Source organism: Diabrotica virgifera, chromosome 2, assembly GCF_917563875.1.
Source record: "Diabrotica virgifera virgifera chromosome 2, PGI_DIABVI_V3a".
In the NCBI taxonomy this organism is placed as follows: Eukaryota; Metazoa; Arthropoda; class Insecta; order Coleoptera; family Chrysomelidae; genus Diabrotica; species Diabrotica virgifera.
The window spans coordinates 225,729,146-225,756,397 of NC_065444.1; the positions used below are offsets into that span (position 1 = coordinate 225,729,146).

Consider the following 27,252-nt stretch of genomic DNA (forward strand, 5'->3'; position numbering starts at 1 on the left):
TCAACAATGATCATTATCAAATATTTAATTACTGTCACCAACTGTCAATGTCAACTTTGTTTGGGTTGCTGAAAACATAATTGATTACAATTATGCAATTACTTAATCAATTATGTTAATAATTGTTATGTTAATTGATTAACTATTCTCATAATTTTAATCAATTATGTTTTCAGCAACCCAATAAAAGTTGACATTGACAGTTTTGGTGACAGTAATTAAATATTTGATGGTGATCATTGTTGATTAGCGTTCGAACAACCGGCCCTAAGTAATTTCATAATAATTGTAATCAATTATGTTTTCAGCAACCCAAACAAAGTTGACATTGACAGTTGGTGACAGTAATTAAATATTTGATAATGATCATTGTTGATTAGCGTTCGAACAACCGGCCCTTAGTCGTGTATCTACAAAGTGTTAATCATTTGTGTTGTTATTAGATTAGAGCATGTTCTGTGACTTGTAGATTAGATTGTAGATATAGAGGTCGTTTGACCACATAGACGGCCTGGAAAATTTTTTGTGTATACCCTATACCTATTTTTGCGGCTTTCGGATAGGTTTTTGCTACTACTGTCGAGCATTTTTTGGATACACCGCTCAGGCTCGTTAGCTGGATCTTTTTCAGTAACTGATGAGCTTCATCGCAGCTTTGCTGACATATCTTGATTTTCGGTAATTATTCCTGATCTTCAGATGAGGAATAATTAGGTACCTATTATAAACTATAACAGGATTCAGTTTCATAGTTTTCGGATAACTTCTTTTCTGATTCTTTTGTTTGTTGGTCTATTTTGTCCACGAGCTAGGGACGCTAGGGAATGGACCATCCGGTAGTGACCATCCTGTAGTGGATGGACAGAAAGCTAATCAAATCTAGATGTCGCCTGGTTGTCTTAGTTAAGCCGACCTTAGCTCCCTTCCCTTCGAGAATTAAGTGCATTCCATCACGATAAGTTCTCCCTGTTGGGATCGTGTAACCAGAGCCACCTGTGTGAAATTATTAAATTATCTGAAGTTCTATAGGAGCCGGTTCACTGTTATAAAAGGTACTTAGCTGTGTACGTAAGGTAACAGCGAGACTGCTTCTTAAAAGGCTTAAATCTAGCCTAATAAAATAGAGAAGTGATTTATTTATAATAAAATAGAGAACACATTTATTCTAGGATATGTGAATATACACTATACAGTGATGGATGCACTAAGAACTGACAAAATAACGTAAAAGATGGAAAACATAACACTTTGTGAAATGAAAAGAGGTGAAACTAGTAGAGGTGGGAAATTATCAATATAAACCTATAAATTTACTTATATTGATAGTTTTCCGCCTTAAGGCGTATCGGAGGAGTTTGACAACTGCCATTGTAACAGGAGAATTTTATAAAATTCGAGCAAAACTCCGATACCTCTAAAGGTGGGAAACTATGAATATAATGTAAATTTATAGGTTTCTATTGATACTTTTCCACCTCTACTAGTTTCATCTCTTTTCATTTCACAACGTATTTATGTTTTCTGTCTTTTCCGTTATTTTGGCGGTTATTAGCGCACTCATCACTGTATATAAAAAGTATTATAATAGAGATATACTAATAATACCAAAACTAATGTAAATGAGCTGAAAAAAAAACTCTAAAATTGTACTTTTAATAACGTTCCGCGCACTAAGAAAGTCTGATCTGTTTTTTCTTCAGACTTTATCGGGACATATATGAGCTTATAAGGCATATGTCCTTAGCTTATCTGCTGGGTTCATTAGCATGAAAACCTTTACCGGCAATTTCTCAGAATTCAATGAATTCTTTCCGCTATTTGAAACTCTAATCATAAATAATTCAAGTTTAAATAATATACAAAGATTTATATATTTAAAATCATTTCTCAAAGGAGAACCTTTAAACCTAATGAGCAATATAGAAGTAATAGAAGCTAATTTTTGCTATCGCTATAAAAACTCTAAAAGAAAGCTAAAGAACAGAATTCTAAAGAAAGCTTATACTCTAACGTATAAGCACATAATAGAGGTGCTGTACTGTAATCAAATCTAAACCATTCTTTCTTTTCTTTTAGTTTATACTTTATTCACTTTTGTGGATATAAAGGGAAATAATTCGCTAAAATTATTATCACGGTGAATGACAGGACGTGAAATGCATTTTTAGATTTCCCTTGTCGAGTATTTCGCCACTGTTATGCTTTATTTTTTCCAACTTAAAAAGCTCAGAGGATAAATAATTTCGAATTTTATTTCCTGACTCAACTTTCGATTTATAGATGGTGCTAGTAGCATCTTTGGTAAAATTATTTTGATAATTACCCGGAAAGGATGAAAGGATTTGATTTCAGTTCAGTGCCTCTACCCAGGTGCTCCGATGAGGAAACGGCTATTCCGAAATACGTATAAGCACATAGTAGAGGTGCTGTACTGTAATCAAATCTAAACCATCCTTTCTTTTCTTTTAGTCTAAAAGAAAGATATGATGACAAATCACGAGTGATTAGTACTCTTATAAAAAAGTTGCTAAAGTCTCCATCTCTAGTCAAATGCACTCCACAATTACTAAGAGATTTTCTTGTACACACGAAGCAAACGCTTCAAGCTCTTAGTAACCTCGTAGAAAAAATAGATTTTGGGTATCACTTGCCTAGATTTATGCCGTAACTCGACCTTACAGCTTCCAACTAAATTCGTAAGAAACCGCTTATAGTTCAAACGTAACGAGTGCTATTGGTACTAGCGCACCGAGATTGTTTTTCAAATATTCTGAGCCGTTTATTACGAGATACGTTTTAAAAAAATTGTTTTGCTACGTCATAATTGTTTTTATAGTCATGTTGAGATATTAAATACTTGGAGAATTTCTATAAACCACGCTTAGCGAAGAGATTAGAGTATTAAGTTAGAAAGCTAATGTATGTAGGCTTATTCTAATCAATATGTTTTGTTAGTTAGCTATATACAATAGCATGTTTTGATACAAAGTTTGATATATTTGTTTATTATATATTTTTTAGGTATCCGACTACTCAAGATCAAGTACAAATATACAAGTCTTTAGCGAATCAATATACGTCAAGTTTAAAAGTACCCAGAAATTGCATATCTACTAATAAAGGAACTGATGCCTTACTAACCGAATTTCTCTACCACGAGTACGGCATTCCTATGTTAACTGCGAAAGTTAGTTGCTGTGACTATCCCTTTATTGCCAATATTCCGTTTGTATGGAGAGACTCTTTGGAACCTCTTATGAGGGTTCTTTCTTCTACACTAACAGGTATATTAGTATGGTCATTTTCAGAGGCATTTTTCAGTGCATCACAAGTGACAGAAAAAAAGGTAAATCCGTGACAATAGGGCTTTTCATCGATTGTCGTTTGTTTCGAGCGCCTGTCATATGTTGTATAATCTGTGTATAATATTAATACACACGGATTATACGACATATGACGGAAGCTCGAAACAAATGACTGTGAATGAAAAGCTCTATACACATTTACAGTTGAGTCCCCGAGTCTTTACCCGTGCGTCATCATTTAAAGCATACGAAATAAGTCGGAAATTTACTAAACGCAACGGTAAGTGACAGAAAGTGGGTATTATTCCGATCACGGGTTATAGTATAAAATTTGACGTTATCAAATAAATAGAATGTCAAATTTAAGTTTTGCTTTAAACTTTTGGTGCATAATAATTACAGCTAGGTACATTTGAAGTAGTTTAATAAATTCTTTTATTATCATTGATTAAAGGGCCGGCGTAGATAAGCGGTAGTGTGCTTGGCTCGCGTGCCGGTGGTCCGGAGTTCAAATCCTACCGCCGGCAAGAACAACTAGACATTTTTAAAATGTTTATAGGCCCCAGGTCGACTCAGCCTGAATAAAATGAGTACCTTGGGTAACCAGGCGTAATAATAGGCGGTTGAAGCGTAGCACTGGCCCTGTTACGTTCCTTGTATACCGTAGGCCATAGATATAGCAGACTACCCTGCTATACTCCCAAAGCCACGTAAGCGGTATAAAACGGGAGGCTATTATTATTATATCATTGATTAATAAATAAATAAACAGTTTATAAAAAAATTCGATAACACCCTATTTTCTTTTTGTTATTTTATTCACTTTGGCGGAACATTAAACACAAGCATTCCTTAACTGTGTCAACAATGAGGTTATTTGTACGTTGTCAAAATTTATCGTAAAATAACATCAACTTATCATAAAATTTCTAACTCCAATATAAAATTAGTTGTGAAAACAACTGGTTTTATACTATAAAACACTTCAAAATGCAAAAATTCGACAAAATAACAGCAAAAAATTCAACAAACTGACAGCCACAAAAGTGAACAAACCAAAACGTCAGAAATTGTACTTAAAATATGTGAACCCCAATCGTCTTTCTTTGTACCTATCTCTTTTCAATGCACTGAGTCTAGATCGTTCATAAAAATAACATGTGTTTTTACTTAATAACAGGTGGCAGCTGGTTTGTCATTAGTTTCATGCGTGGAAGAGAATGATGCTAAATAAAAAGTATGTGTTTTATCTCGCCAGGTGTTAATGACGCACGCGTAAAGACTCGCGGACTCAACTGCATAACATGACATTTTAGTTAAATCTGACAGTTTTCAGAATCGTAATTAGCCAAATATGAAAAAGGTATTGCAGTATAACCCTTTCATTTGCAATTTGGCATAAAAACCAATAAATTGTGTTTATTGCATTTATAAAATGCTATTTTCTTTGATTTGTATAGTCTTATAAATTTTACAGATTATAGTCGTATATATAATTCGTAAATCATTTTTTGTTCGATTATAACGCCATCTATCAACAGCTAGAATAAATCGTATAAATGACTGTAATCACGGACGTACGTTTTTTTCTGTCACTTGCAACTTAATGCGTTAGAAAGAAATCGAAAAACTGTGACGCACTGAAAGGTGCCTCTGAGAAAGAGATTAGCAATTCTTAATATTGCAATATAAAGTTAAACAGCTAAATTAAAGTGTATTTTTCATTGATTAGGAATTTATTACTACATCGACAATATAATTATAAGTGATTATATCGCATTACAAACACAAATATACATATACAGTGATGAGTGCACTAAAGCCTCGGTTTCCTCGAAAGCGGCACCGACAAACTGAGAACGTAACACTGCGATGAATGACGTCATAAAAAACTGTACCATGCAAAATAATAGCGGTGGTTTCCAAGGATGAGTTGGAAGCCACCGCTTGCTGAGTTTGCACATTCCATTGGCGCAGTGAAGAACCTTGAATTTTTCACCGTAATCTGACGTAATTCATCGCAGTGTTACTGTCACAGTTTGTCGGTGCCGCTTTCGAGGAAACCGAGGCTTAAGAACCGGCAAGGTAACGCAAAAGATGGAAAACATATTTAGTCGAGGAAATGAAACTGAAAAAATGGCAAAACCTCGCAATTTTTTCGTCAAGCATTGATTTGTACAAAAATTTGGTATTAGGCTCATTTTACCCTCTTGTTCATTTTCTATATTGAGCCCATGTACGCTTTTGGTTTTTTAGGGGTGAAATCTAACCCTAATTGTAAAAAATTATAAAATAACATTTTAAACTTTAATAGTGTCAACATTTGCTTCTTATTAGTTACATCTAAAAAATGACATAATATTAAGAAAATTTAACCTAATCACAGATATATTATGTTTATCATTTTAGGGTGAACGGCCGTAGCTCAACGCCATGATCACTGGCCTTATACTCCAGAGCACGCGGGTTCGAGCCCTGCCAACGAGAATCAATTTTTCATTTCTAAAAATGATACGAGCCGTTTCACCGTGTCTCGGAGAGCACGTTAAGCCGGCGGTCCCCCTGGACTAGTGTACATCGACACTAGTTACTTGAAACAGGGTTAAAGATGTAAACGGCGCCGGAACAATCCGAAAGGATCTCCCCGGCAAAAATGCCATACGATATTATCCAGATTTATCCACACTCCCTCTAAGGGGAAAATTGACTCATCCCAGATACCTACGGTATCAAAAGGATTGAGCTCTGGTGGGACTATTTCCGTGTTATCGAGCCCTAGGTGACTTGGTATGCTGGAGTTTCTCCCAGAAATTTTCGTACGCATCTGGCCGTCGCGAGTAGTACAGCTTTCTGCATGGTCTTATAAAGTTGTTCATTTAGACCCAGCTTTTTTATGCTTTCGAGGAGGGTCTTCGGAATGACTCCAGTAGTAGACATAACAATAGGTATCGTCTGGGTACTTTGCATTCTCCTTTGTCTCCGTATTTGAATTTCTAGATCTCTGTACTTGGCGATCTTTTCAGTAAATTTACTACGTAGATTATTGTTGTTAGGTATCGCCACATCAATTAGTGTTGTTTGTCTTGTTAATTTATTAACTAGTACGAGATCTGGTCTATTATGTGCCACTGTTTGGTCTGTGAGCACAGTGCGGTCCCAGTATAGCTTGTAGTTGCCATCCTCAAGCATACTCTCAGGGACGTATTGATAATACGGGAGATGGTCTGTTTGGAGAAGTCCCAGCTTGATAGCTATCTCTTGATGAAGGATTTTTCCCACTGCGTCATGCCGTTCCTTGTATTCAGTTGCAGCAAATGCCTGGCAGCTCCCTGTAAGATGTTGGATGGTTTCTTGGGCTTGACATCCATATCGGCATCTGTCGTTTTGAACCTGAGGGTCTTTGATGATATATTTCAGGTAATTTCTTGTTGGTATAACCTGATCCTGAATGGCCAGTAATGAACCCTCCGTCTCAGGGAACATCTTTCCTGATGTCAACCAGTAGTTCGACGCTATATTGTCGACATAATCTTGGCTGACCTCATTGGGATGTCGCCCGTGCAGAGGTTTACCCATCCAGGCGCGCACTTTTTCGTCCTTAGTAAGGTGGTTTATGCGTATTTCTGGTTCCCTCAGTTTGATCGGTGTTGTGTCATCTACTGCGCAGATAGCGCGATGTAGAGTAGATGTCTCAGCCTGCATCTGAAAATAAGTTCTTAAATTAGCAATTTGTTTACCTAATTTATATTATTATTATCATTTTAGGAGTGAAAGGTGTCGTAGAAAATAAAGGAGGAGAACCAATGAGGAATGCATCCATAAAATTAGCAGGGGTTTCTCAATTCTACGAAGTTTCGAAAAACAATGCCACATTTAAAATGATTTTACCGAAAGGAAATTATACTCTGGAAGTATCTTGCCATGGATATGAACCACAAAACATATCGGTTTCTGTTGCCGATCAAAATATTACTGTTCTTAAAGTTGTGCTGGAGACCCTCAAACAACTAGCTGCAAACCAACAAGCCACGGAGTCAGCAAATAAAGAAATTCTTGATGTACATTTAGATGAGAGTTTGCACCAACCGTTTACTGGAAACGTTGCCACTGGCATACGAGGTATGACAAAATTTATTCATGATTAATTCTAGTTATTTTAATTGAGTATTGACTGGTTTTTATGTGCTCTTAATTTTTGTTCTTCAAGTGCCATCTCCGCCACCGAGGTCGGCAATCATCATAGTTATTCGGACTTTAGAGACGGCTGCTCTGAAAAGTTCATTTGATGTACATCCGTACCATTCTCACAGGTTACGCAGCCACGATATTCTACGTCTTTCTACTATATTCGTTTTTTTAATCTTTTCCTGCATAATCAATAGGGAACATGCACAGTTTTTTAAATTACATAATAATGTTCAGTTTTGTTTAAAAATGTGATTTCCAAAATTTCATGCTTCAAAAACTCATAATAACTTAAAAATACAAATCTAAAATCTTCTGCGATAGTCTAATATTTCAAACGATCCGTGACGTCACATAGTTTAACTATATGGTTATATTTAGGTATATTCTTCTTCTCCTTCTTTAGTTTATTGGCCTCCACCTATTTGGATATTTGGCCAGCTCATCGTCGCGGAATAAGGGAAAAATATTTATATTCTAATGACATTTATCGTATAGGTATCATTGTAATAATATATACCAGTTTGTTGAGATTGGAGTTTGATACAGTTTTTGAACTATTTTGAAGAACAGGAAAAAAGGTTTACTATGGAAAATAAAACCATTTTATAAAAGTACAAGTTTTCTATGAATAGTTCAAACTATCAAAAACACGTCGGCTGCCCCAAGTAGAAACACTGTATATCCATTTTTTCAAAATCACTTTTATTGCATTTTTGGATTTAGGGTGTTGTTATCTACCATTTACCAAGGAAAAAAATAAAAAATGAGTAGAACCGCAATTTAACATTGCTATGAAACACATTATATCACATTCAATCTTCACTTCACCACTTTACGTTTTCTACTCTGGTGCGGGAGCACGCCAAATATAATTATATTTTAGTGACGTCACGTTGCCTAGCAACCGTCGATTCTCCCATTATGAAATTATATTTTGTGACGTCAGCAAAATAGAATTCTATTTGGCGTGCTCTGGGCTCGGGTGAACATTTTTCGAATTGGCGCTTACAGTGTTTCTACTTGGGACAGCCGACTTGTGACGTCACATAACTGTATTTTCTACTGACGTTTATAATGTCTAATTTAAAATTATATACAATTTTGTTTACTTTGTTGGTGCAGAATGTAAACATTAACCGTATGACGTCACGACGCGTTTTGGGCTAGTTGCTTTAATTTGAATTTAGAATCGTCTTTAGGGGCCAAAAGGAACACAAAAACAACTTTTTTTTTATCTTTGATACATGTTTTAAATTATGTTCTGTTGTGATTTTATCTCTTTGTTTGTGACGTGTTTTGTTCACGATATTTTCAGAATTCTTCTCCGAATGATTCCAGTTTTTTCATTGATGCCGCATTCATGGTCCAAGCTATTCCATAAAACAAAGTCAAAAAAACTTGTCTATTCTGATTTTGATTTACTTGAAGTGATCATTTGTGCAGTTGCTCATTGTTTCAAGATATGTATATTGTATATTGCTCTTCTCGTTCGACGTTGGTTCCGTTTATGGAGAGATTTTCGTTATTTCTTCGAGTTTTCGATATTCTCATAAATTTTGTTTTCTTGACGTTCATTGTTAGACCGTATTCTTGTCCATATTCCGCTATTCTGGTCATCAGCCTCAGACGATCCTCAATATTTTCGGCTAAGATGACTCAAGAGATTTTTTGAGTATCTCTTCAGGATATGCATTAAAAAGAATTCGCGACAACACGCATCCCTGTCTCGCACCGCGTCTGATTTCAACTTCCTTTGACATCTGTTCGTTAACACCCACTTCTGCTCGCTGCTTATAGTATACATTCGATATAATCCTGAGGTCATTGTAGTTTATCTTCTTTCATTTTAGGACATGCATTTATTGTTCATATCATACCTGCTTTGTCCAATGCTTTATTATAGTCAATAAAACACGCATATATATTTTGATTGACGTCCAGGCACCTTTGTATTAGTATATGAAAAAAGAGCTTCGCGCGTTGCTAATATGCCTTTGTGCAATCCAAATTGCTTATCATTAATGTCGATGTACAGTTTATGATACAGTATATAAATCGTTCTGCTGTACATAGGGATTAGGGCTGTTAGAACGAATAGAATGAGTGATTTTGAATGCAAGGCAGTCCATAAATAAATCAAAAACAAAGATTATGACTGATAAATTAATAATTTTACTTTAATTTTTAAAATATCTTTTATTTAAAAATTAATTTCCAAATTAAACAGACACAGTTTTCCCATTAGGTCAAAAATAGTTCTGCTGCAATGTCATGCTTTGACGTTTATTTGTGTCACCCGAAATTAATTGTCAATTTTGAGGTTAATGCCCCTTAATGCTAACAACTATTATTGTCATTGAGAGAGCGAAGTTGCCACAATTATCTTAATATAATACAATGTATGTATTTCTGTATCTAAATATATACAATGTATGTTCCCTATGTCCAGCTGAACGATTTACGCACTGTATATAGGGCTTTTCAGCGATTGTCATTTGTTTCGAGCTTCTGTCATATGTTGTGTAATCTGTGTATAATATTAATATACACGGATTATACGACATATGACAGAAGCTCGAAACAAATGACTGTGAATGAAAAGCCCTATTCGATTATGGATGACTTTCAGTAGCAACTTTAGCACATGGGACATCAAGCTAATGATGCGTAGACGCCGCATTCTCTTGCGTTTTTCTTTTTAGAGAGACAAATAAATATCGACGTTAATCATTCTTTGGGCTCTTCTTCGTGCTCTTAATGACTGGAACAATTAATGTATAAATTAATGTTTATTTTCAGGCTACGTTTCGGATTATTCCAACCATCCTGTAGTTAAGGCAAAAATAACCATACCTGAGAAAAATTTAACGGTTTCTGTTGATGAATCTGGAAAATATGGAATTCCTTTACCAGCTGGTAACTACACCGTTAGATTTGACGCTTTAGGCTTTTACCCGGACGTAAAATTAGTAGGTATAAGCGCTGCTAGCAATTTGCCAACAGTTGTAATGGTTAAGTTAAAGGTTAATTCAACTTTCTATGGAATTCCACGCTTGGCTTTTGTTTTCATATTAGGTAAGATTTTATTTAAAGTACAGTGGGTGGCAAAATTATTAGGGCAGTAAAATGATTTCTTAATTTTCTGATATAGGTAATTGAATTTTTTAGCAAGTAGTGGGCTTGAAGGCTTGCATTTATTAAAGTTATACTTCTTTAGGCGCAATTGGGAAAAATGTTGAGAGTGAATTTTTATAAAAATGACAGTATGAACTACGCGCACACAGACAGTTCTAAATCTTTCAAGTTACGTATACATAATATATCGATGCAATAAAGTGTAAAAAATATATTGGCGATGATAGTAATAGTTATTTATCTACCAGATCAGTAAAGTGACTCTTTATCGAACGAGTCTTGATATTACGAGAAGATCGAGCGTAGCGAGCGAGGCGAGTAACAGACGAGTTCGATAAAGAGTCTTTACTGACGTTGTGCATACCAAATTTTATCGCCAACGTAATTTGATTGGAAATCAACTTGGAATTTGAATTCGCACCTTAAAGTTGACTACGTCACAGAATAAATAACAACACAGAAGCGAATCTGACTGTCGTTTCCATTGATTTTGTAGGGACCGAAATATTTGACCTTGTGCACTAGTTACAGAATAGAACTTGATGTTCTAAGGAATAGACCATTCCAAATTAGGTAATGTTTTTGACAAGTAGTTATTAATTAAATCTTCTTCTTCATGTGCCGTGCTCGATTATCGAACGTTGGCTATCAAATTGGCTATAGTAATTTTGTTAACGGCAGCTCGGAAAAGGGATGCAGAGGATCTGTTATACCATTCTCTCAGGTTTTTAAGCCATGACGTTCTTCTTCGACCTTAATTAATTAAATATGAAATATAAAATTTAACTATAAAATATAAAATAAAACATATATAAATATAAAATTTAACTATAAACAACTGTCACGTCTGGTCACGTCAGTCGCAAAAGTGAGGTTGCACCAGTTACGTTGACACATGGGCATGAAAATTGTGTTACCGTTTTCGTCAGGGGTTTCGCTTCTGTGTGGTTATTTATTCTGTGACTACGTAAGAGTTTGGGCTCTGTGATAATTTTGAAAATTTATAAAATAAATTGAATAAAAACCTGTCGTTTATTTAACTTCTTTAAAATCTCATTATAACACTACACAATTTTTTTAATTTGATTATCTTCATTATTTCATAAAATTAATCATCTTTAATTTTAATAATCCCTGAATGAACAACTGGAAAATGAAGTACTGAAAGCTTGACAGCTTTCAGTACTTTCAGAAATGCCAAAATATATTTTATTATAATTTTTGTGTCTTTGGATTTGTCTTCGTCGGGAATAGGATAATAAGTATTGGAATATGATGAAATGAAGATTAAAAGTAATCTTAATATTATTTTAATATTATTTGTATCTTAATATACCTATTTAATATTATTTGTACAATCCGTCAAAATAATTCATTTTGATATCAATTTTACGGCCATAGAACACTGACTTACACGTTTGTCGCCCGATAACCGTAGTCAAGCAGTGTTTGGATGACCGCTTAGGAACACCTCATGTTGTTGCCTTGCCTTACTTATTTATTAATTTTTAATATTGTTTTAATAAAATTTTTTGCAAGTAGCTTATTAATATTAGTTTAATATTTAAATAAAATACAAATAAACTGTTTACAGTATATTTATTTCGTTGAAATCATATAATAAAAGTATAACTTCTTATGTGCGTACAAAGTACACACACATTCTTTTTTTTTTGTATAAGAGAGTGTGGTATAAAGTAACAAAACCAATCAGTTTGGTCAGTAACACCATTTATTTTTTTCGCAAAAAAAGAATGTGTGTGTGTACTTTATACGCACGTAAGAAGTTATACTTCTATATATGATTTCAACGAAATAAATATACTTTAAACAGTTTATTTTTATTTTATTTAAATATTATAACGTGATTACTGTTAAAATAATACTCTCGATTCGTTTATACGAATTTATTTATACAAGTTACAGATCGAATTTATATTATACACTTTATTATTTATTTATACAAGTTTTCTTTACAAATATCTAGCTTCGACTAAACTCAAATAAGAGAGCGCTCCCCTTAAATAGCAAATAGGTCCTGTTCTGGAAATGTCTACACATCTCTCGGCCTAATAGACCAGTGCAGATAGCTCTAAAATGGACCAAAAAAATAAAAAATTAATAGCAGGATGAGACCAATTCCAAATGAAAGTACACATATTAGATAACATGTGGAACATTTTTCACCAAATCTGGATGAGGGGAACATGGGTTGGGGGAGCGTTTTTAAGGGTGAAAACGGTTAATTACGATTTGCGGCAAAACGGCACATCCTATCGAAAAAAGTTAAATTGCAAAATTGTAGGCAATAAAAAGATCTACAACTTTTGTAAATAAACATTTTTCACATAACCTCAAAATATCCGAGAAAATCTAAAAATTCGATGTTTTTAATCTTATTTTTTTTCTCACTGAAAAAAAAAATTTTTTTACCAAATATGGTGGAAACTTACCTCTTTCTGTCCCAAACACGCTGTAATTTTTCTGTATAAAAATATTTTTGAAAACTCTTGTTTTTTATGTTTAAGGGAAAATGTAAGCATTTTTTCAATTGAAAAATCTCCCGAAATTTTTTTAGCTTTTTTAAAGAAGTTGGCATTTTTTTTGTTTATTGAAACCTCTATTTTCTGATGGTGTAAAAAAATATATACGTTACTGTGGAAAATTTTGTCACAAACGGCAAAAATCGGAAATTTATTTTCAACCTCTCACCATTTTCAGATTCTCAGACGTAATATAAGTTGCATAGCGAGCAGGAACCAACGAACCTCTGTTAAAAATTTACTACACTAATGCCGATGTCTGTGATTTTTAATTTTGTGAATAAATTATAGTTAAAAAAATAAAAAACACGCTCTTAAAGCACTAAAAATTTAAAAATAAAATATTACTAGCTTTAATTTTAAAAGTTATTTTTAAATTTTTAGTGCTTTAAAAGCGTGTTTTTTATTTTTTTTAAACTATATTTTTTTTAAAGTCGGCCTACTTACCTATAAACTACTTTTTTAAAACTTTTTTCTCATGAACCAAATTAAAAGTCGCAACAACTTTTTTAACGAAAAAGTTTATTTAATACAAAAGAAAGTAATTATTATAATTTTAATGGCCAATTTTTCATCAATTAATTAAGTTTTTGCTTCTTTGATGGCATTTCTTCATCACATTCGGTAATGCTTACAGATTCTGCAGTTTCCTCTAAATCTTCTAGGCCATCATGGTCTTCGTCTACATTTTCTTCATTTGGCGTTGGTTTCTCATCCATAATGTCATCATATTCATTATAAATAAATTTGTCACTAAATTCTTTTCACAAAATTATGTTTAACACGTACGTTTGATTCACTGTATGTGTCATCATGGTACACATAATGGCCGCGGCGCGGCGTCTGGCTGGGCTGCACCTACTCACTATGCAACTTACATTACGTCTCAGAATCTGAAAATAGTGAGGGGTTGAAAATAAATTTCCGATTTGTGCCTTTTGTGACAAAATTTTCCACAGTAACGTATATATTTTTTTACACCATCAGAAAATAGAGGTTTCAATAAACAAAAAAAATGCCAACTTCTTTAAAAAAGCTAAAAAAATTTCGGGAGATTTTTCAATTGAAAAAATGCTTACATTTTATCTTAAACATAAAAAACAAGAGTTTTAAAAAATATTTTTATACAAAAAAAATTACGGCGTGTTTGGGACATAAAGAGGTAAGTTTCCACCATATTTGGTAAAAAATTTTTTTTCAGTGAGAAAAATAATAAAATAAAAAACATCAAATTTTCCAATTTTCTCGGATATTTTGAGGTTATGTGAAAAATGCTTATTTACAAAAGTTGTAGATCTTCTTATAGCCTACAACTTTGCGATTTAACTTTTTTCGATAGGATGTGTCGTTTTGCCGCAAATCGTAATAACCCGTTTTCACCCCTAAAAGCGATCCCCCAACCCATGTTCCCCTTATCCAGATTTGGTGAAAAATGTTCCACATGTTATCTAATATGTGTACTTTCATTTGGAATTGGTCTCATCCTGCTATTAATTTTTTATTGTTTTTTTGCTATTTGCACTGGTCTATAATGAACATTCTGGAGATCATCACTCACAGCGCCGTCGCTTCTGTGACGTCACGTCTACTGTTATTCAGACGGTTGGAATTGGTTAATCGTGGGGACTGTGTATTGCGCCGATTCGAAACTCTTTCGTTACAATATTAAACTAATGTTAATGCCCAACACTTTCCAAAACTAAAAAAAAAAGAATAGAAATGGTCCGGATTTGAACCCAAGACCTTTAGACCCGTAGCCGAATGCTATACCAATAACGCTACCAGCTCTCTGTTTTTGTAGTTTCGGACATAATGACAATTCGCGGTAACAAACAGACGAAGTGAAATATAATAAATATAAATGTTTTAATAATACTTATCTTACTCCCGAGGAAGACAAATCAAGAGTCACAAAAATTATAATAAATATATTTACTAAAAACACTAATATATTCTTTTCACACCTTTTTTGCATTGATATATTTATACACAACTTAAAAGATTTAGCAACTAACGCCATACTGTGTGTGCGCATGCGCGCAGAATAATAAAAATTCACTCCCAATCACGCCTAAAGAAGTATAACTTCAAAAAAATTTTAACATAAAATCACTAATTTTAATATTTAGTGATGCCGCGCCTTGCTGCAATTACAGCTTCTGCGTATCAGAGCATGCTCTGAATACAAACTTCTATTTTTTAAGTTTTTGTTATGATGCCTGTCATAGGCCTGACAGTTGATGATAATCAACTGTCGCTTCGTGGTGATAACAGCTTTGGTAATCGTCCATTTCGTAACTCCCACATGGTCTCTATGGGGTTCATGTCGGGTAAGTTTTCCGGCCAGGACAGAACAGCAATATTTTCTTTGGCCAGAAATGCAGTTATACTCCTAGCTTTGTAGCACGGAGCAGAATCGTGCATACAATTGTAATTTTTTATCCCAAAAAACATTTTTTCAGCTGGGACAGAAGCCGAGTTTCAAGTACTCACTTACACTGGTCCGGCTTCATTGTCCCTTTTACGATGTATAAGCGTCCCATGCTCTTATCCGAGATTACAGACTAATCAGATGTTCAAGCCTCTCCACAATGCAATCTGGAGGAAACTACTCCCCAGGACGTCGTCGAAACAAAGCAATTTTGCCCAACAAAATCTGGAATGTTTGCCAAAAGGTTTTTGTACCTAAATGGTATTGAAGTAAAAAGGAATAGACATAAAGAAAAATTCTCACAAAAAAATGGCACTTTACTTTTACATTAACCTTGGACACATTTGTGATATTTTAGATATAAATGAAAGCTAAATATTAATTAAATTTACTGGGGCCGACTAAGGTTTTTATTGATTTTCGCAATATACGATTTATTTTAAAAACTTATTTATTTTTGAAGGTTTTGTTGGTATCGTGATATTGATGTTAGGACTGGCATGTTACAAATCTTGCAAAAGGAAAAATGATTATGGACCAATTTCCCAGCATAGTTTTTATGAAGATTTTAAATATGATTTGAGAGATGAATCCAAAGAAGACGAAATATTTAGGACACCTCTAAGTTAGTACAAATATTTCTTATATTTATTTTATTTTGTTGTAAGTATAGCTTTTATCAAAATGTTTAATATTTTCAATTTGTCATCGTAGAAGGATAATACACGGAATTATATATCAATGTGTTAGTCTACTCATTTTTAAACATAGTCGTCCCCTTTTAAACCGTAAAGAGGGTTGGAAGAATATCTTTAATTTCTCTGAGAGACCGATGCGTGGTTGCACCAACAGATATTAAGCTTAAGACGTGCTTTAAGCTCAGCTTACAAAACATACGCGTTACACCATTGAGTCTTAGATCAATTTTCAGCTGGTCACAATGGATTGCGACGTGGATTGGATCGATAATAATCGAAAATTATGGTGCAAAGTAAGTTAAACTTAAAGCGGTCCTATGTATAAGCTGAGCGGGGCTAAGCTGGAGCTTAAAATTTGTTGGTGCAACCAGGCATAAGTATATATCTATCTTCTTCTTTCCCTCACTGTTTCCAAACTCCTTTACACACACTAATCATTACCAACTACACGAACCCCTATTAATCTAAACCCAACTAATTCACACTACTATCTTCTCACTTCTCTTTCATTTCATTATTTCATTCTGTTTAACCTTCACACCCCCTCTTTTCTCAATCCCCCTCTTTCCCTTATTACACTTGTCCTTCGACCTTACACCACAGTCCCTTACTTTTTGTCTTTGACTATTTCCAAATATATTTTACCTCTCCAATTAAGAGGAAACAGTAGCGATCAAGAGGTAGCGAAAACGCGTTCCAAGATTGCGGCTGTAATTTTGAATATTTTTTCGAGATATTTGGCACACGTATTCGTAATTCTTGTGCTCTGCACAAGAGATTTGAAGTTGGAGCTAAGAGTTAGGTTGGCTAGGTGCTACGTTTTCTCGACTCTGTTTTATGGAATGGAAGCTTGGACCTTGAATGCTGCATCAATGAAAAAACTAGAATCATTCGAGCTGTGGGTGTACAGAAGAATTCTGAAAATATCGTGGACAGAACACGTTACAAACAAAGAGGTTCTGAGAAGGATGAATAAAGAAATGGAAATCCTAAATACCATCAAAACAAGAAAATTGAAATATCTCGGATATATTACACGTGGAGAGAGATACAGCTTGCTCCAATTGATTATACAGGGAAAGATTCAAGGAAAGAGAAGCATAGGGCGACGCAGAATATCGTGGCTGCGCAACCTGAGAGAGTGGTACGGATGTACATCAAATGAACTTTTCAGAGCAGCCATCTCTAAAATACGAATAGCTATGATGATTGCCGACCTCCGCCGCGGAGATGGCACTTAAAGAAGAAGATTCGTAATATAATAAAGAATGGCGGTACAGAGCCCAATTTGAAAAATATATTAATATGTGGAAATTACTCTGTAATTAAATACAAAATTAAAAAACGAGCCTGTACCGCCATTAAGAAGAACAAAAAAATACACTTTCTTCAAATAAACTTTTTTATCCGATGCCTAGATTTTGTGTCATTTTGGAACTACTAATGAAATAAAAAATTTTAGTATGTAGTTCCAAAATGACACAAAATCTAGGCATCGGATAAAAAACTTTACTTGAAGAAAGTGTATTTTTTTGTTCTTCTTAATGGCGGTACAGGCTCGCTTTTTTAATATTGTATTTAATTACAGAGTAATTTCCACATATTAATATATTTTTTATATTGGGCTCTGTACCGCCATTCTTTATTATATTACGAATACGTGTGCCAAATATCTCGAAAAAATATTCAAAATTACAGCGGCAATCTTGGAACGAGTTTTTGCTACCTGTTGATCGCTACTGTTTCCTCTTAACATTTCATCACTTAATTTCAACCTCACATTTAAACCCGTCATTATTACAATTAAATTATGTCAATATTCTTTCTCTTAATTCAGTTTTACTAATTCTATTTTATTCATTACACTTTTTAATATTAATTTCATTTTAATTTCTTTGTTGTATCAACTGGGCTAAGCTATAATCTTACATTTCTTTATCTTCAATTTTACATACTACCCACTTTGTCACGAGAATTCTCTCAAATTTTTTTAAAAAATATCTCGTAATAATTACAATATTAATTTGACTGTATCGTAACTCCAATCCATTATTTTAACAATTTCATTTAAATTTAAATAAAAATAATTCCCTTTTACATATACAACCACCAATACAATATCTCTTCTTCTTCACGTGTCATCTCCGCGACGGAGGTTGGCAATCAATACAATATACATATAAATAATTTTGCCAACATGGCAATTCCTGTGTATAATAGCATTCCAATTTAAAATTTATTCTTTCTCCTCTCCCACCATCATTGGTTTAATCTTTTCGTTTATCATTATTAATAGCAGCTCATACTCCCCTTTAATCAATTTGATCAGTTTAATTTTATAGTAAACAGTCAAAATAAAATGATTTTATATTCTAAAAACAATTTTTTAAAACACAATTTTCTTTTCAAAAAACGATAGATTTAAATCTTAGACATTTTCAGATATTAAAATCTTTATCATAATATTATCATTGTTTTGGATCATGACCTTTTGTTAAAACCTTTGAAAATCGACTGCCTTCTTCTCTACTGTCAATGTCACTCCAAACAGTTCCTTACAAACTTTTGACACTTGACAGTCAACGTTGGCCTAAGATGGTTGATTAAGTTTCCTGGTAGAGTTTCACCATGTTCCCGGAGGTTATATCTTTTAACATCGGCGTTTAGCCTGTTCAATATCACTACAACATAATGTAGATTGAATTATAATTTCAACCATTGTTTGGTTCTGGGGCTATTTAGCAAGTATTCGAGTAAGTAATCATAACCACATTTTTTAAACTTTTAAAATTTCAACCATCTTTCAATTTTATTAGTGGGATTACTTATTATATTTTAGATTCACTGATGATGGACTGATAGGTCCGAAAACGTTCTGAATTGGACACATTTTTTCAATCCTTGGGATTTTTAAAATTTTTAATAAATATACCAATTACATAGAAGTGATTTTTACTTCATGTTTGAGTTTTTTTACTATATAACTAGTACTAGTGTAGACTTATACATAGACGAGCGGTTTACTCTCAAAAATGTGGATGGAATATCTTCTAAGATAATCTTAAAAGGCATTTTAGTCCAGGTCACTGCATAACTGACTTTACTGATTTTTCGTAGTACCAGCGATAGTTCCCGAGGTACTTTAAGACACCCCTCTCTTAACAGAGCACCGAACTTCGAACGCCCACATGTTAAAACAGACCTTCTGTAATCCAGCGCTCCGGTAGCATAAAGGCCACTCTAAGGCCGAGTAACACTTCCGATTCCGAAGCACTACCTTCCTTTTCTTCTACGGTTTCCTCTTTTTTTGGTTAGAAAATTGGGCTTCTTATTGGGCTTAAAGACCCTTATCACTCCCATCACTAAAATGGCATCACTCCCAGCCGGGTATTTCCTGCTTCCCCACTTGTTCGTCTCTTATCAAAACGTCTTCTCTTTATCTTTAGCTTGCAACAACTTCCTCTCTTACTTTTTCAGTTAGTCCAGCTATCTTTCTTCCTCTTCCTTCTTCTTGATCACTACACCAGTCCAACCTGCTTTATTTTCAATCATTCTCTCAATCATTTCTCTCACTGTCAGAAAATTCACACCTGTCTCTTTCCATGCTGCTCCTTTCTACTATTCATTTGTTGCACTCCAGCACCGTATGTGTCACAGCTTCCGGGTGTGCGCAGTATAGGCATTCATCCATGTCCGCCTTTCCGAACCTATAGAGGTGGGCCCTAAAACACTCGTGTCCTGTGAACATCTGCGTTAGGAAATAATCCAATCGCCTGCGACCACAGTCCACCCAATTTCTTAGTTTTCTTAGGGATCAACATTTTGTTCACTGTGCCACATGATGCGTGCTTTTCTATCTTCTTGCCATCTTTCAAATAACATTTCCCTTTTATATCATTTCTCGGCCATAGTAAGGTCTAGGTATCTTGTTTCTTAGCTCTTTTCTTTCTCAGACACATACCTGTAGGCGCGTGCCACTCGCAACAGACTTGTTCTGTTCATTCGTGTCATGAGCCTCCTGTAGACTCCATCGACTGCGCAACACCGTATAAGGCCCTCCTCCTTTCGGATTTGGGTCCCCTCATGTTGGGTAAAAACCTATCTTTTTGAAGTTATACTTCTTAAGGCGCGATGGGAGTTAAATTTAATATGCGCGAATTCATCAAAAACCTTGGTCTCCGGCGCAGACGCATTATACCTTTGCTCTGATTGGGTGTTCAAATGACATGACAATAATTTTTCAATATGGAGGTTATGGATGAACAAATATTGTATAGGTATATTAGTTTTTATTGTTATGAGGACACAGACAAAAGCAAGTTTATAATTGTAGTAACTTTTTAAATAGTTTTTAAAAGCAACAGGTACGTACTTAATTGTAAATGTTTAAGTATTGTAATAAAAAATTACATAGGTACTTACCTATTTGGAAAATTTATGTACCTATCTAGTAGGTAATACTTTGATATACATAATTTGATTCTTACCAATAAAATTTCTACCACTCTTCATCTAATATACCTATTGTTTTCTTACTCTATGTTTTGTTGTATTTTAATATTTTAATTTCCTTTGTGAACACACACACAAAAATCAAACTAATTTGATTAAATTCAGAACTGTCAAACAGTAAAATGTTCAGTTCGGCTATCTTCCCACATGACAAGTATGTGTAAGTGGTTAAGTCGGGTGACGGGTGTGTGTAAGTGGATTTCAAATCTAAGCACGCGGGTTCGAATCCCAATGCAAGTTTTTATTTTTATTTTTTATTTTTTTTATACATTTTATGATTGTGAATATATTTGTTATATAATTTTTTTTCAGAAAATGCGTATTTAGTTAAAATTTTTGCCAACAATTATTGTTCAGAAATCATTTCTTTGTGGCGGAGTCCGGCACTGATATCGAATAAGCACACATGCTTTTTGATCGATCCTGACAAATAGTAAATTTAACTTACAAAAACCAATCATAGTATTCTTACACTACGTTAACATCAAGTATAATAGTGTTAGTTAAGTGTGTATAGAAAAACATTTTCTGTGAGTACATATTTTTCTATTAATAAGTATTTCATAACCAAAGAATTTTATAAAACCGTCAATAAACAACACCAGTCATTAATCGACACCAATTTTTTGTCTTTAAAGACAATTACCAAAATCCGAAGCGGAACAGGTCCGTACTTAGGAAAATCAAATGGTGTTGAGAAATGGAATTCGACGTCACTAATAATAGCGATGAATCATTATCGCAATCCACATCACAAAAACCTTTATCTTACTCTGCTGCAGCTAGTAGACAAAAAGAAACAATCTATCCATCCAAGCTACAAGCAGTAGTTTTTAATTCTCTCAACGATGTTAAATTAGAAGAATACTTGTTAGCGGTAGGAGCTTTAGTTAGTCCAAAACACATTATTTTTTCATCAAGAATCACCAACAATCGTATCTGTATCTATTTCTCAACCAAACAAGTCGTAGATGAATTTTTTTCAAACAGTAGAGGTTTCATCACTGTAAACAATACACAAATTCAAGTCCGTAGACTAATTACTCCAAGTGAAAGACTCCTAATATCCAATGTTTCTCCCACTATCCCGCATAAGGTAATAGAAAACGAACTACTGCTCTTAGGGCTAAAACCAACTTCATCAATGTCATTTTTGCGAATAGGAACCAACAATCCTGAATACAAACATGTACTCAGTTTCCGTCGACATATTTACGTATCTCCACCCACAGGTCCAATTCCCGATACCATTTTAGTAACTCATGAAGATACTACAAATCGAATTTTTTTGACATTAGACAACTTATGTTTCATTTGCAAACAACATGGCCATATTTCCAGTAGTTGCTCAGTAAATGTAAATCACTCAGAAACAGCTGTCCCAACTGCTACACTTTCAAACAGAAACGAACCTAGTACAGTAACTTCAACAGAAACGACTGCTATTACACCTTCAACAACATGCACTTCTACAAACATATCAAATAATTCAACGCCACTAACAAAAATATTATCTACAACCAACCTAACACCTCTTGATACATCAACTACAGATAATACAATGCCAGTGATATCTAAACCAAATATATCCACCTCATCAGCCCCCTCACCTCACATAGTCATAACTAACCAGCCTTCATCTTCCAGTCTAAGCAATAATTCTTGCTCGGTTAATGAAAATAAAGAGAATCCAGCACCAAAAGAATTTAGCGTATCCAACGAAGAAAATACATCTAAATCATCTTCCAAACGAACTGTATCTGAAGCAATATCACCCCCGATTGAGACATCAGCTAGTGACGATGTATTTTCAAAGCCAACTCAGAAACAAAAAAGAATAAAAACAAAAATATCAACAATACCATTAGAAACGCTAATGCAACCAATTAAAGAATTATTCAATTCCGAAAATCAAATATTAACTTTTGAGGAAACAGTTGATTTATTTGAAAACGCTCATGGAACAAAAGATGTTATCAGCGTTGTAAATAAATATACAGTAGACATTCTAGGATTTAAAAAACTCATAACCAAAATTCATTCATATACATCCGAACGCTCATTAAAATTGAAATGTACAAAGCTTAACAAAAAAATTACGAGACAGCTCACAAAAGACAACTACGAGGATGAAGAACCTGACACGGATACATCGACTGAATTATCCCAGGAGCTGAACATTCAATAATTATAACTATAACATTCAACAAACTAACAAAATTTTCTAAATCCTATCATATATATATACAGACGCTTCTAAAACATCTACTGGAGTTGGGGCAGCTGTCATTACTCCAAATAGTACACTTGAGTATAAACTACCATCCTTAAGCTGTATACATACTGGCGAGCTATACGCCATCTATCAATCTCTCGTTCATATTAACTCCAGTAATATATCCAGTGCTCTTATAATTACCGATTCCCTCAGTTCCATCCATACCATTAACCAACTGTACACGAAGCATCCAATTGCTTTCCTAATTAAAAAAGAACTAGCTACCATTCAAAACAACAACCATATTGTACAATTCCTATGGGTTCCTTCACACATTGGCCTCCAAGGAAATGAAGCGGCGGATCGGACAGCCCAACAAGCCAGGGACAGTGAAACCGCGAGTGAAGTGAGAGATGTAGTTCTTAATGATTAAAAATCATTTATTAAAGTGAAAGTCAAAAATCTATGGCAAAACCAGTGGGACAGTTCAACTTCAAAACTTCGCGAAGTGAAAACGTTTGTAAAACCGTGGAAATCTCAAATTCACAACAGAACTCACCATGACATTGTTACTCGCCTTCGTCTAGGACATACCCGACTTACCCACGGACACATAATTGGTCACACTAATCCCACTTTATGTGAAAACTGTAATATCCCACTAAGTGTTAAGCATGTACTTGCAGAGTGTCCAAAATACCAGTTGCAGAGACAGAACAACCACATCATAGGATCAACAAGTGAAATCTTAGGAGAAAATTGTAAAATTGAACACTTGGTAAAATTCCTTAAAGATATCAATGTATTTAACAAAATCTAACATCTGTAAATAAATTACCTTATGTATATGTATATGTCGCTAATAACCTCCGAGGTTGATGCGACTATTTTGTAAAATAAAAAAAAAAAAAATTTCTTTGTGGCATTTTTCAATGTGTTTGTGTGTGTTTTATTCTTTTATTTTTTTAATTTTTGGTATTCTTTAATAAAAATGTTTGGAAAGTAGTAAAGTATTAAAATTAGTTTAATAAATAAACTGTTTAAAGTACATATATTAATTTCGTTGGAATCATATAATAGAAGTATAACTTCTTACGTGCGTACAAAATACACACACATTCTTTTTATCTAAGTGGTCCTTAATTTGTTTTTAGGTTAATTGAGAATAAATTACCCCTTTTGGTGTTTAAGACTTTTTTCGAAAAATGCTTTCCTGGCGAGTTTTTAAAACTTGATTTACTCAGCTTGCGAATATTTTGATACAGTAATTGTAGGAAATATCTAACATAATAATTACTATCACTTATTAATAGTAGCTGAAATGAACTCACTGCCTCTCGTGTTCCCAAACCGTTTTTGAAAGTAAACTGATGTTTCCTGTTCTCTCTTCGCATTTGTTATAATATATAAATGTATTTCAATATATATTTTTTTAATTTCAAAAAATGTAGGTTGATTATAATACCAAATTTTTTTAGAAAAACCAATATTGAGACCGTACTACGACGAAGATGAAGAAAGCGAAGCAGAAGAAGAGGTGCAGGATAAACGATATTCACTAGATGATAATTATGTTGACACCGATGATGAAGTAGTACTTTTACAGCATCCTTAGTTTTTAAAACGAAAGACACATACCAGTGTGATAGGATTAATTGTAAACGCTAGATTTGTGTGTAAATATTTTTTAAAATTCAAAAGTTTTTATCGCAAAGTGTAGACGTACTGAAATACTAATAGGTACTAATATATAAAGTATATGCAGTAACCAAGGCTGGATAAACTTAAATATGTCGAATATACTAAAGAGCAATATTTGTATATTTTAAGTTGAATATTTACAGTTAAAAGTCTTCCAATTTTTTTATAATCTTTGTAATAATTTACGATAGCTATCCAGAAATTTCGTTACGTTTTGATCTATAGCCGCTAGAGGCGGGGCTAGCGCGGCCATCTTAGCATCGTGGCGTTCCTCCGTTCAGTAGCTGTCCAGCCGTGCAAGCGCGATATCACTGCCTCTTCTCGTTATTTTACAACAACTGTTTAAAATGTGTTCAGCGATCGAAAACTCCGCCAATTGTGAGGTGCGATAATACGGTTCTTGTTGGCTAAAAACAACAACTTACTTACTTAATCCAGAACTCGTCTACCTTTCGGTGTGAGTTATTACGGAGTTAGTCCACATTTCCTTCTATCCATGGCCAATGATTTTGTTTCCTCCCATTTTATTCCTCTTTTGTCGGCCGCTTCCCTCACTTCTTCTGTCCACATCTTTCTTGGTCTCCCTCTCTTCTTTGTTCCCATATTTCTCGCTTCATACATTTGTCTTACTATTTTTTCTTCTCCTCTTCTCAGTACATGACCGAGCCATATAAGTTGTCCTTGTTCGATTGTTGTTGTAACTTGTAACTGGGTGTATTTTCAGATTTTCTCTAAAGGTTTGATTTCTAATTTTATCTTTCCTTTTTTGTCCCTCTATTGTTCTCAAAAATCTCATTTATGTGCTTATTAGTCTATTCTTTTGCCTTTTTGTTAATGACCAAGATTCACAGGCATAGGTTAGAGTGGGTTTCACAATCTTTTTTACTATTGTCGTTTTTATAATCTTAGGTATTTCTTTCTTTTTTAAAAAGTTACTCTTAATAATATTGTACAGCTTACCAGTCTTCCAGCAATTCTGTCATTTATCTCATCTTCTAATTTTCCATCCCGGCTTATGATTACCCCCAAATCTGTCTACCTGTTCAAGTTGTTTGCCATCTACTTCTATTTCATGTTTTCCTTTTTGTCGTCCAATTATCATTGTTTTTGATTTTTCTTTGTTTATTTTCATGTTTCTGATTTTTAGCTCTTCATACAATATGTTTATATTTTCTTGTAATTGTTTTTCTGACTCCGCAATGATCACCAGGTCGTCTGCGTTGCATAGTTCTGTTATTTGTATCATTCTCAACTTCCAATATCCTACATTATATTTTCTCCATTTGTATTTGCATTCTTTTATTACATCATCTAGTACTAGGTTAAAGAGTAGTGGGCTCAGGACACAACCTTGTTTTAATCCAATGTTGCTGTCGAATACTTTTGATTTTTTATTTCTTGTCCTTACATATCTTTTCGGTTTTTCGTATAAACTCTGGGTGCATCCTATTAGATCTTGTTCAATTTTTCTCTTAGTATTTTCTAAATATCTTTTAATTGTGTCTAAAGCTTTTTCCACATCTATGTATGAAACATGCATGTATTTCTTTTTATGGTTTAAGAGCTTTTTCAGTCAGCTAAACACTAAAAGCAACAAACTAATTGAAATTTATCGCGAAATTTGTGCTGTTTATGGGAACAATGGAATCACTGAAGGTGGAGTGCGTCAATGGTGCATTAAATTTAAAAATGGCCGAACCAATGCGCGCTATGAAGAACGAAGTGGATGGCCAAGCATTGTGACTGATGAACTCTTATTTTCAAGTGGGAGGTGTTTCCTCATCCGCCGTATAGTCCGGTTCTTGTACCTGGCTACTAGCACCTGTTTGGAGCAATGAAGAACTGGCTTGCAACACAGCGCTTTGGTGACGATGTGGAGCTACGGGACGGTGTTGAACACCTAGTTGAAGTCTCAGCCGGCAGAATTGTATGACAATGGTATTTCAAAGCTAAACTTACGTGCATAGAAATCGGCCCACTTAAAAATTTGGTCATTTTTGATGTCTCATATCTCCTAAACCTGTTAGCCGATTTAAGTGATTTTTTGAATATGTTATAGCCTGATTCTTTAACAATAACACTGTATTGTCCTTTTCGTGATCATTTTTCAGTGCGTAACAAATGATAGGAAAAAGGGTAAGTCCGTGATAATACACATTTATGACATTTATTCTAACATGACATTTTAGTTAAATCTGACAGTTGTCACATTTTATTTTCAATTTGGAATAAAAACAAATCAAATGTGTTTATTGCATTTATAAAATGGTGTTTTCTTTGATTTGTATAGTCTTATAAATTATACAGATTATATTTGTAATATTATGATCTAATTAAAAAAAATTATTTTTTATTATGGCGCCACCTATCGACAACTAGAATAACTAGAAGAAATTATTTATATGGGAAATAAGCCACAATTAAAATGAAAAAAATAATTTTATTAACGTTTCGACGCCCAAATCGGGTGCCGTTGTCAAAATACAAAATATTACTAAAATAAACAAAAGTGTTGTTGAAT

General features: G+C 34.0%; 1 protein-coding gene across 2 annotated transcripts in view; it reads left to right on the forward strand.

Moving 5' to 3' along the window:
• The window catches only part of LOC126880443 (carboxypeptidase D), a 156,875-nt gene extending 132,032 nt beyond the window's left edge, over positions 1 to 24,843 (forward strand). For both annotated transcript variants that reach the window (XM_050644302.1, XM_050644303.1), the window contains 5 exons: positions 3,022 to 3,284; positions 7,071 to 7,424; positions 10,293 to 10,568; positions 16,066 to 16,227; positions 24,509 to 24,843. In XM_050644302.1, the coding sequence (XP_050500259.1) occupies positions 3,022 to 3,284; positions 7,071 to 7,424; positions 10,293 to 10,568; positions 16,066 to 16,227; positions 24,509 to 24,645 (1,192 nt within the window). In that variant the 3' untranslated portion in view covers positions 24,646 to 24,843. The remainder of the gene's footprint in view (positions 1 to 3,021; positions 3,285 to 7,070; positions 7,425 to 10,292; positions 10,569 to 16,065; positions 16,228 to 24,508) is intronic.
• The last annotated feature ends 2,409 nt before the right edge of the window (positions 24,844 to 27,252 follow it).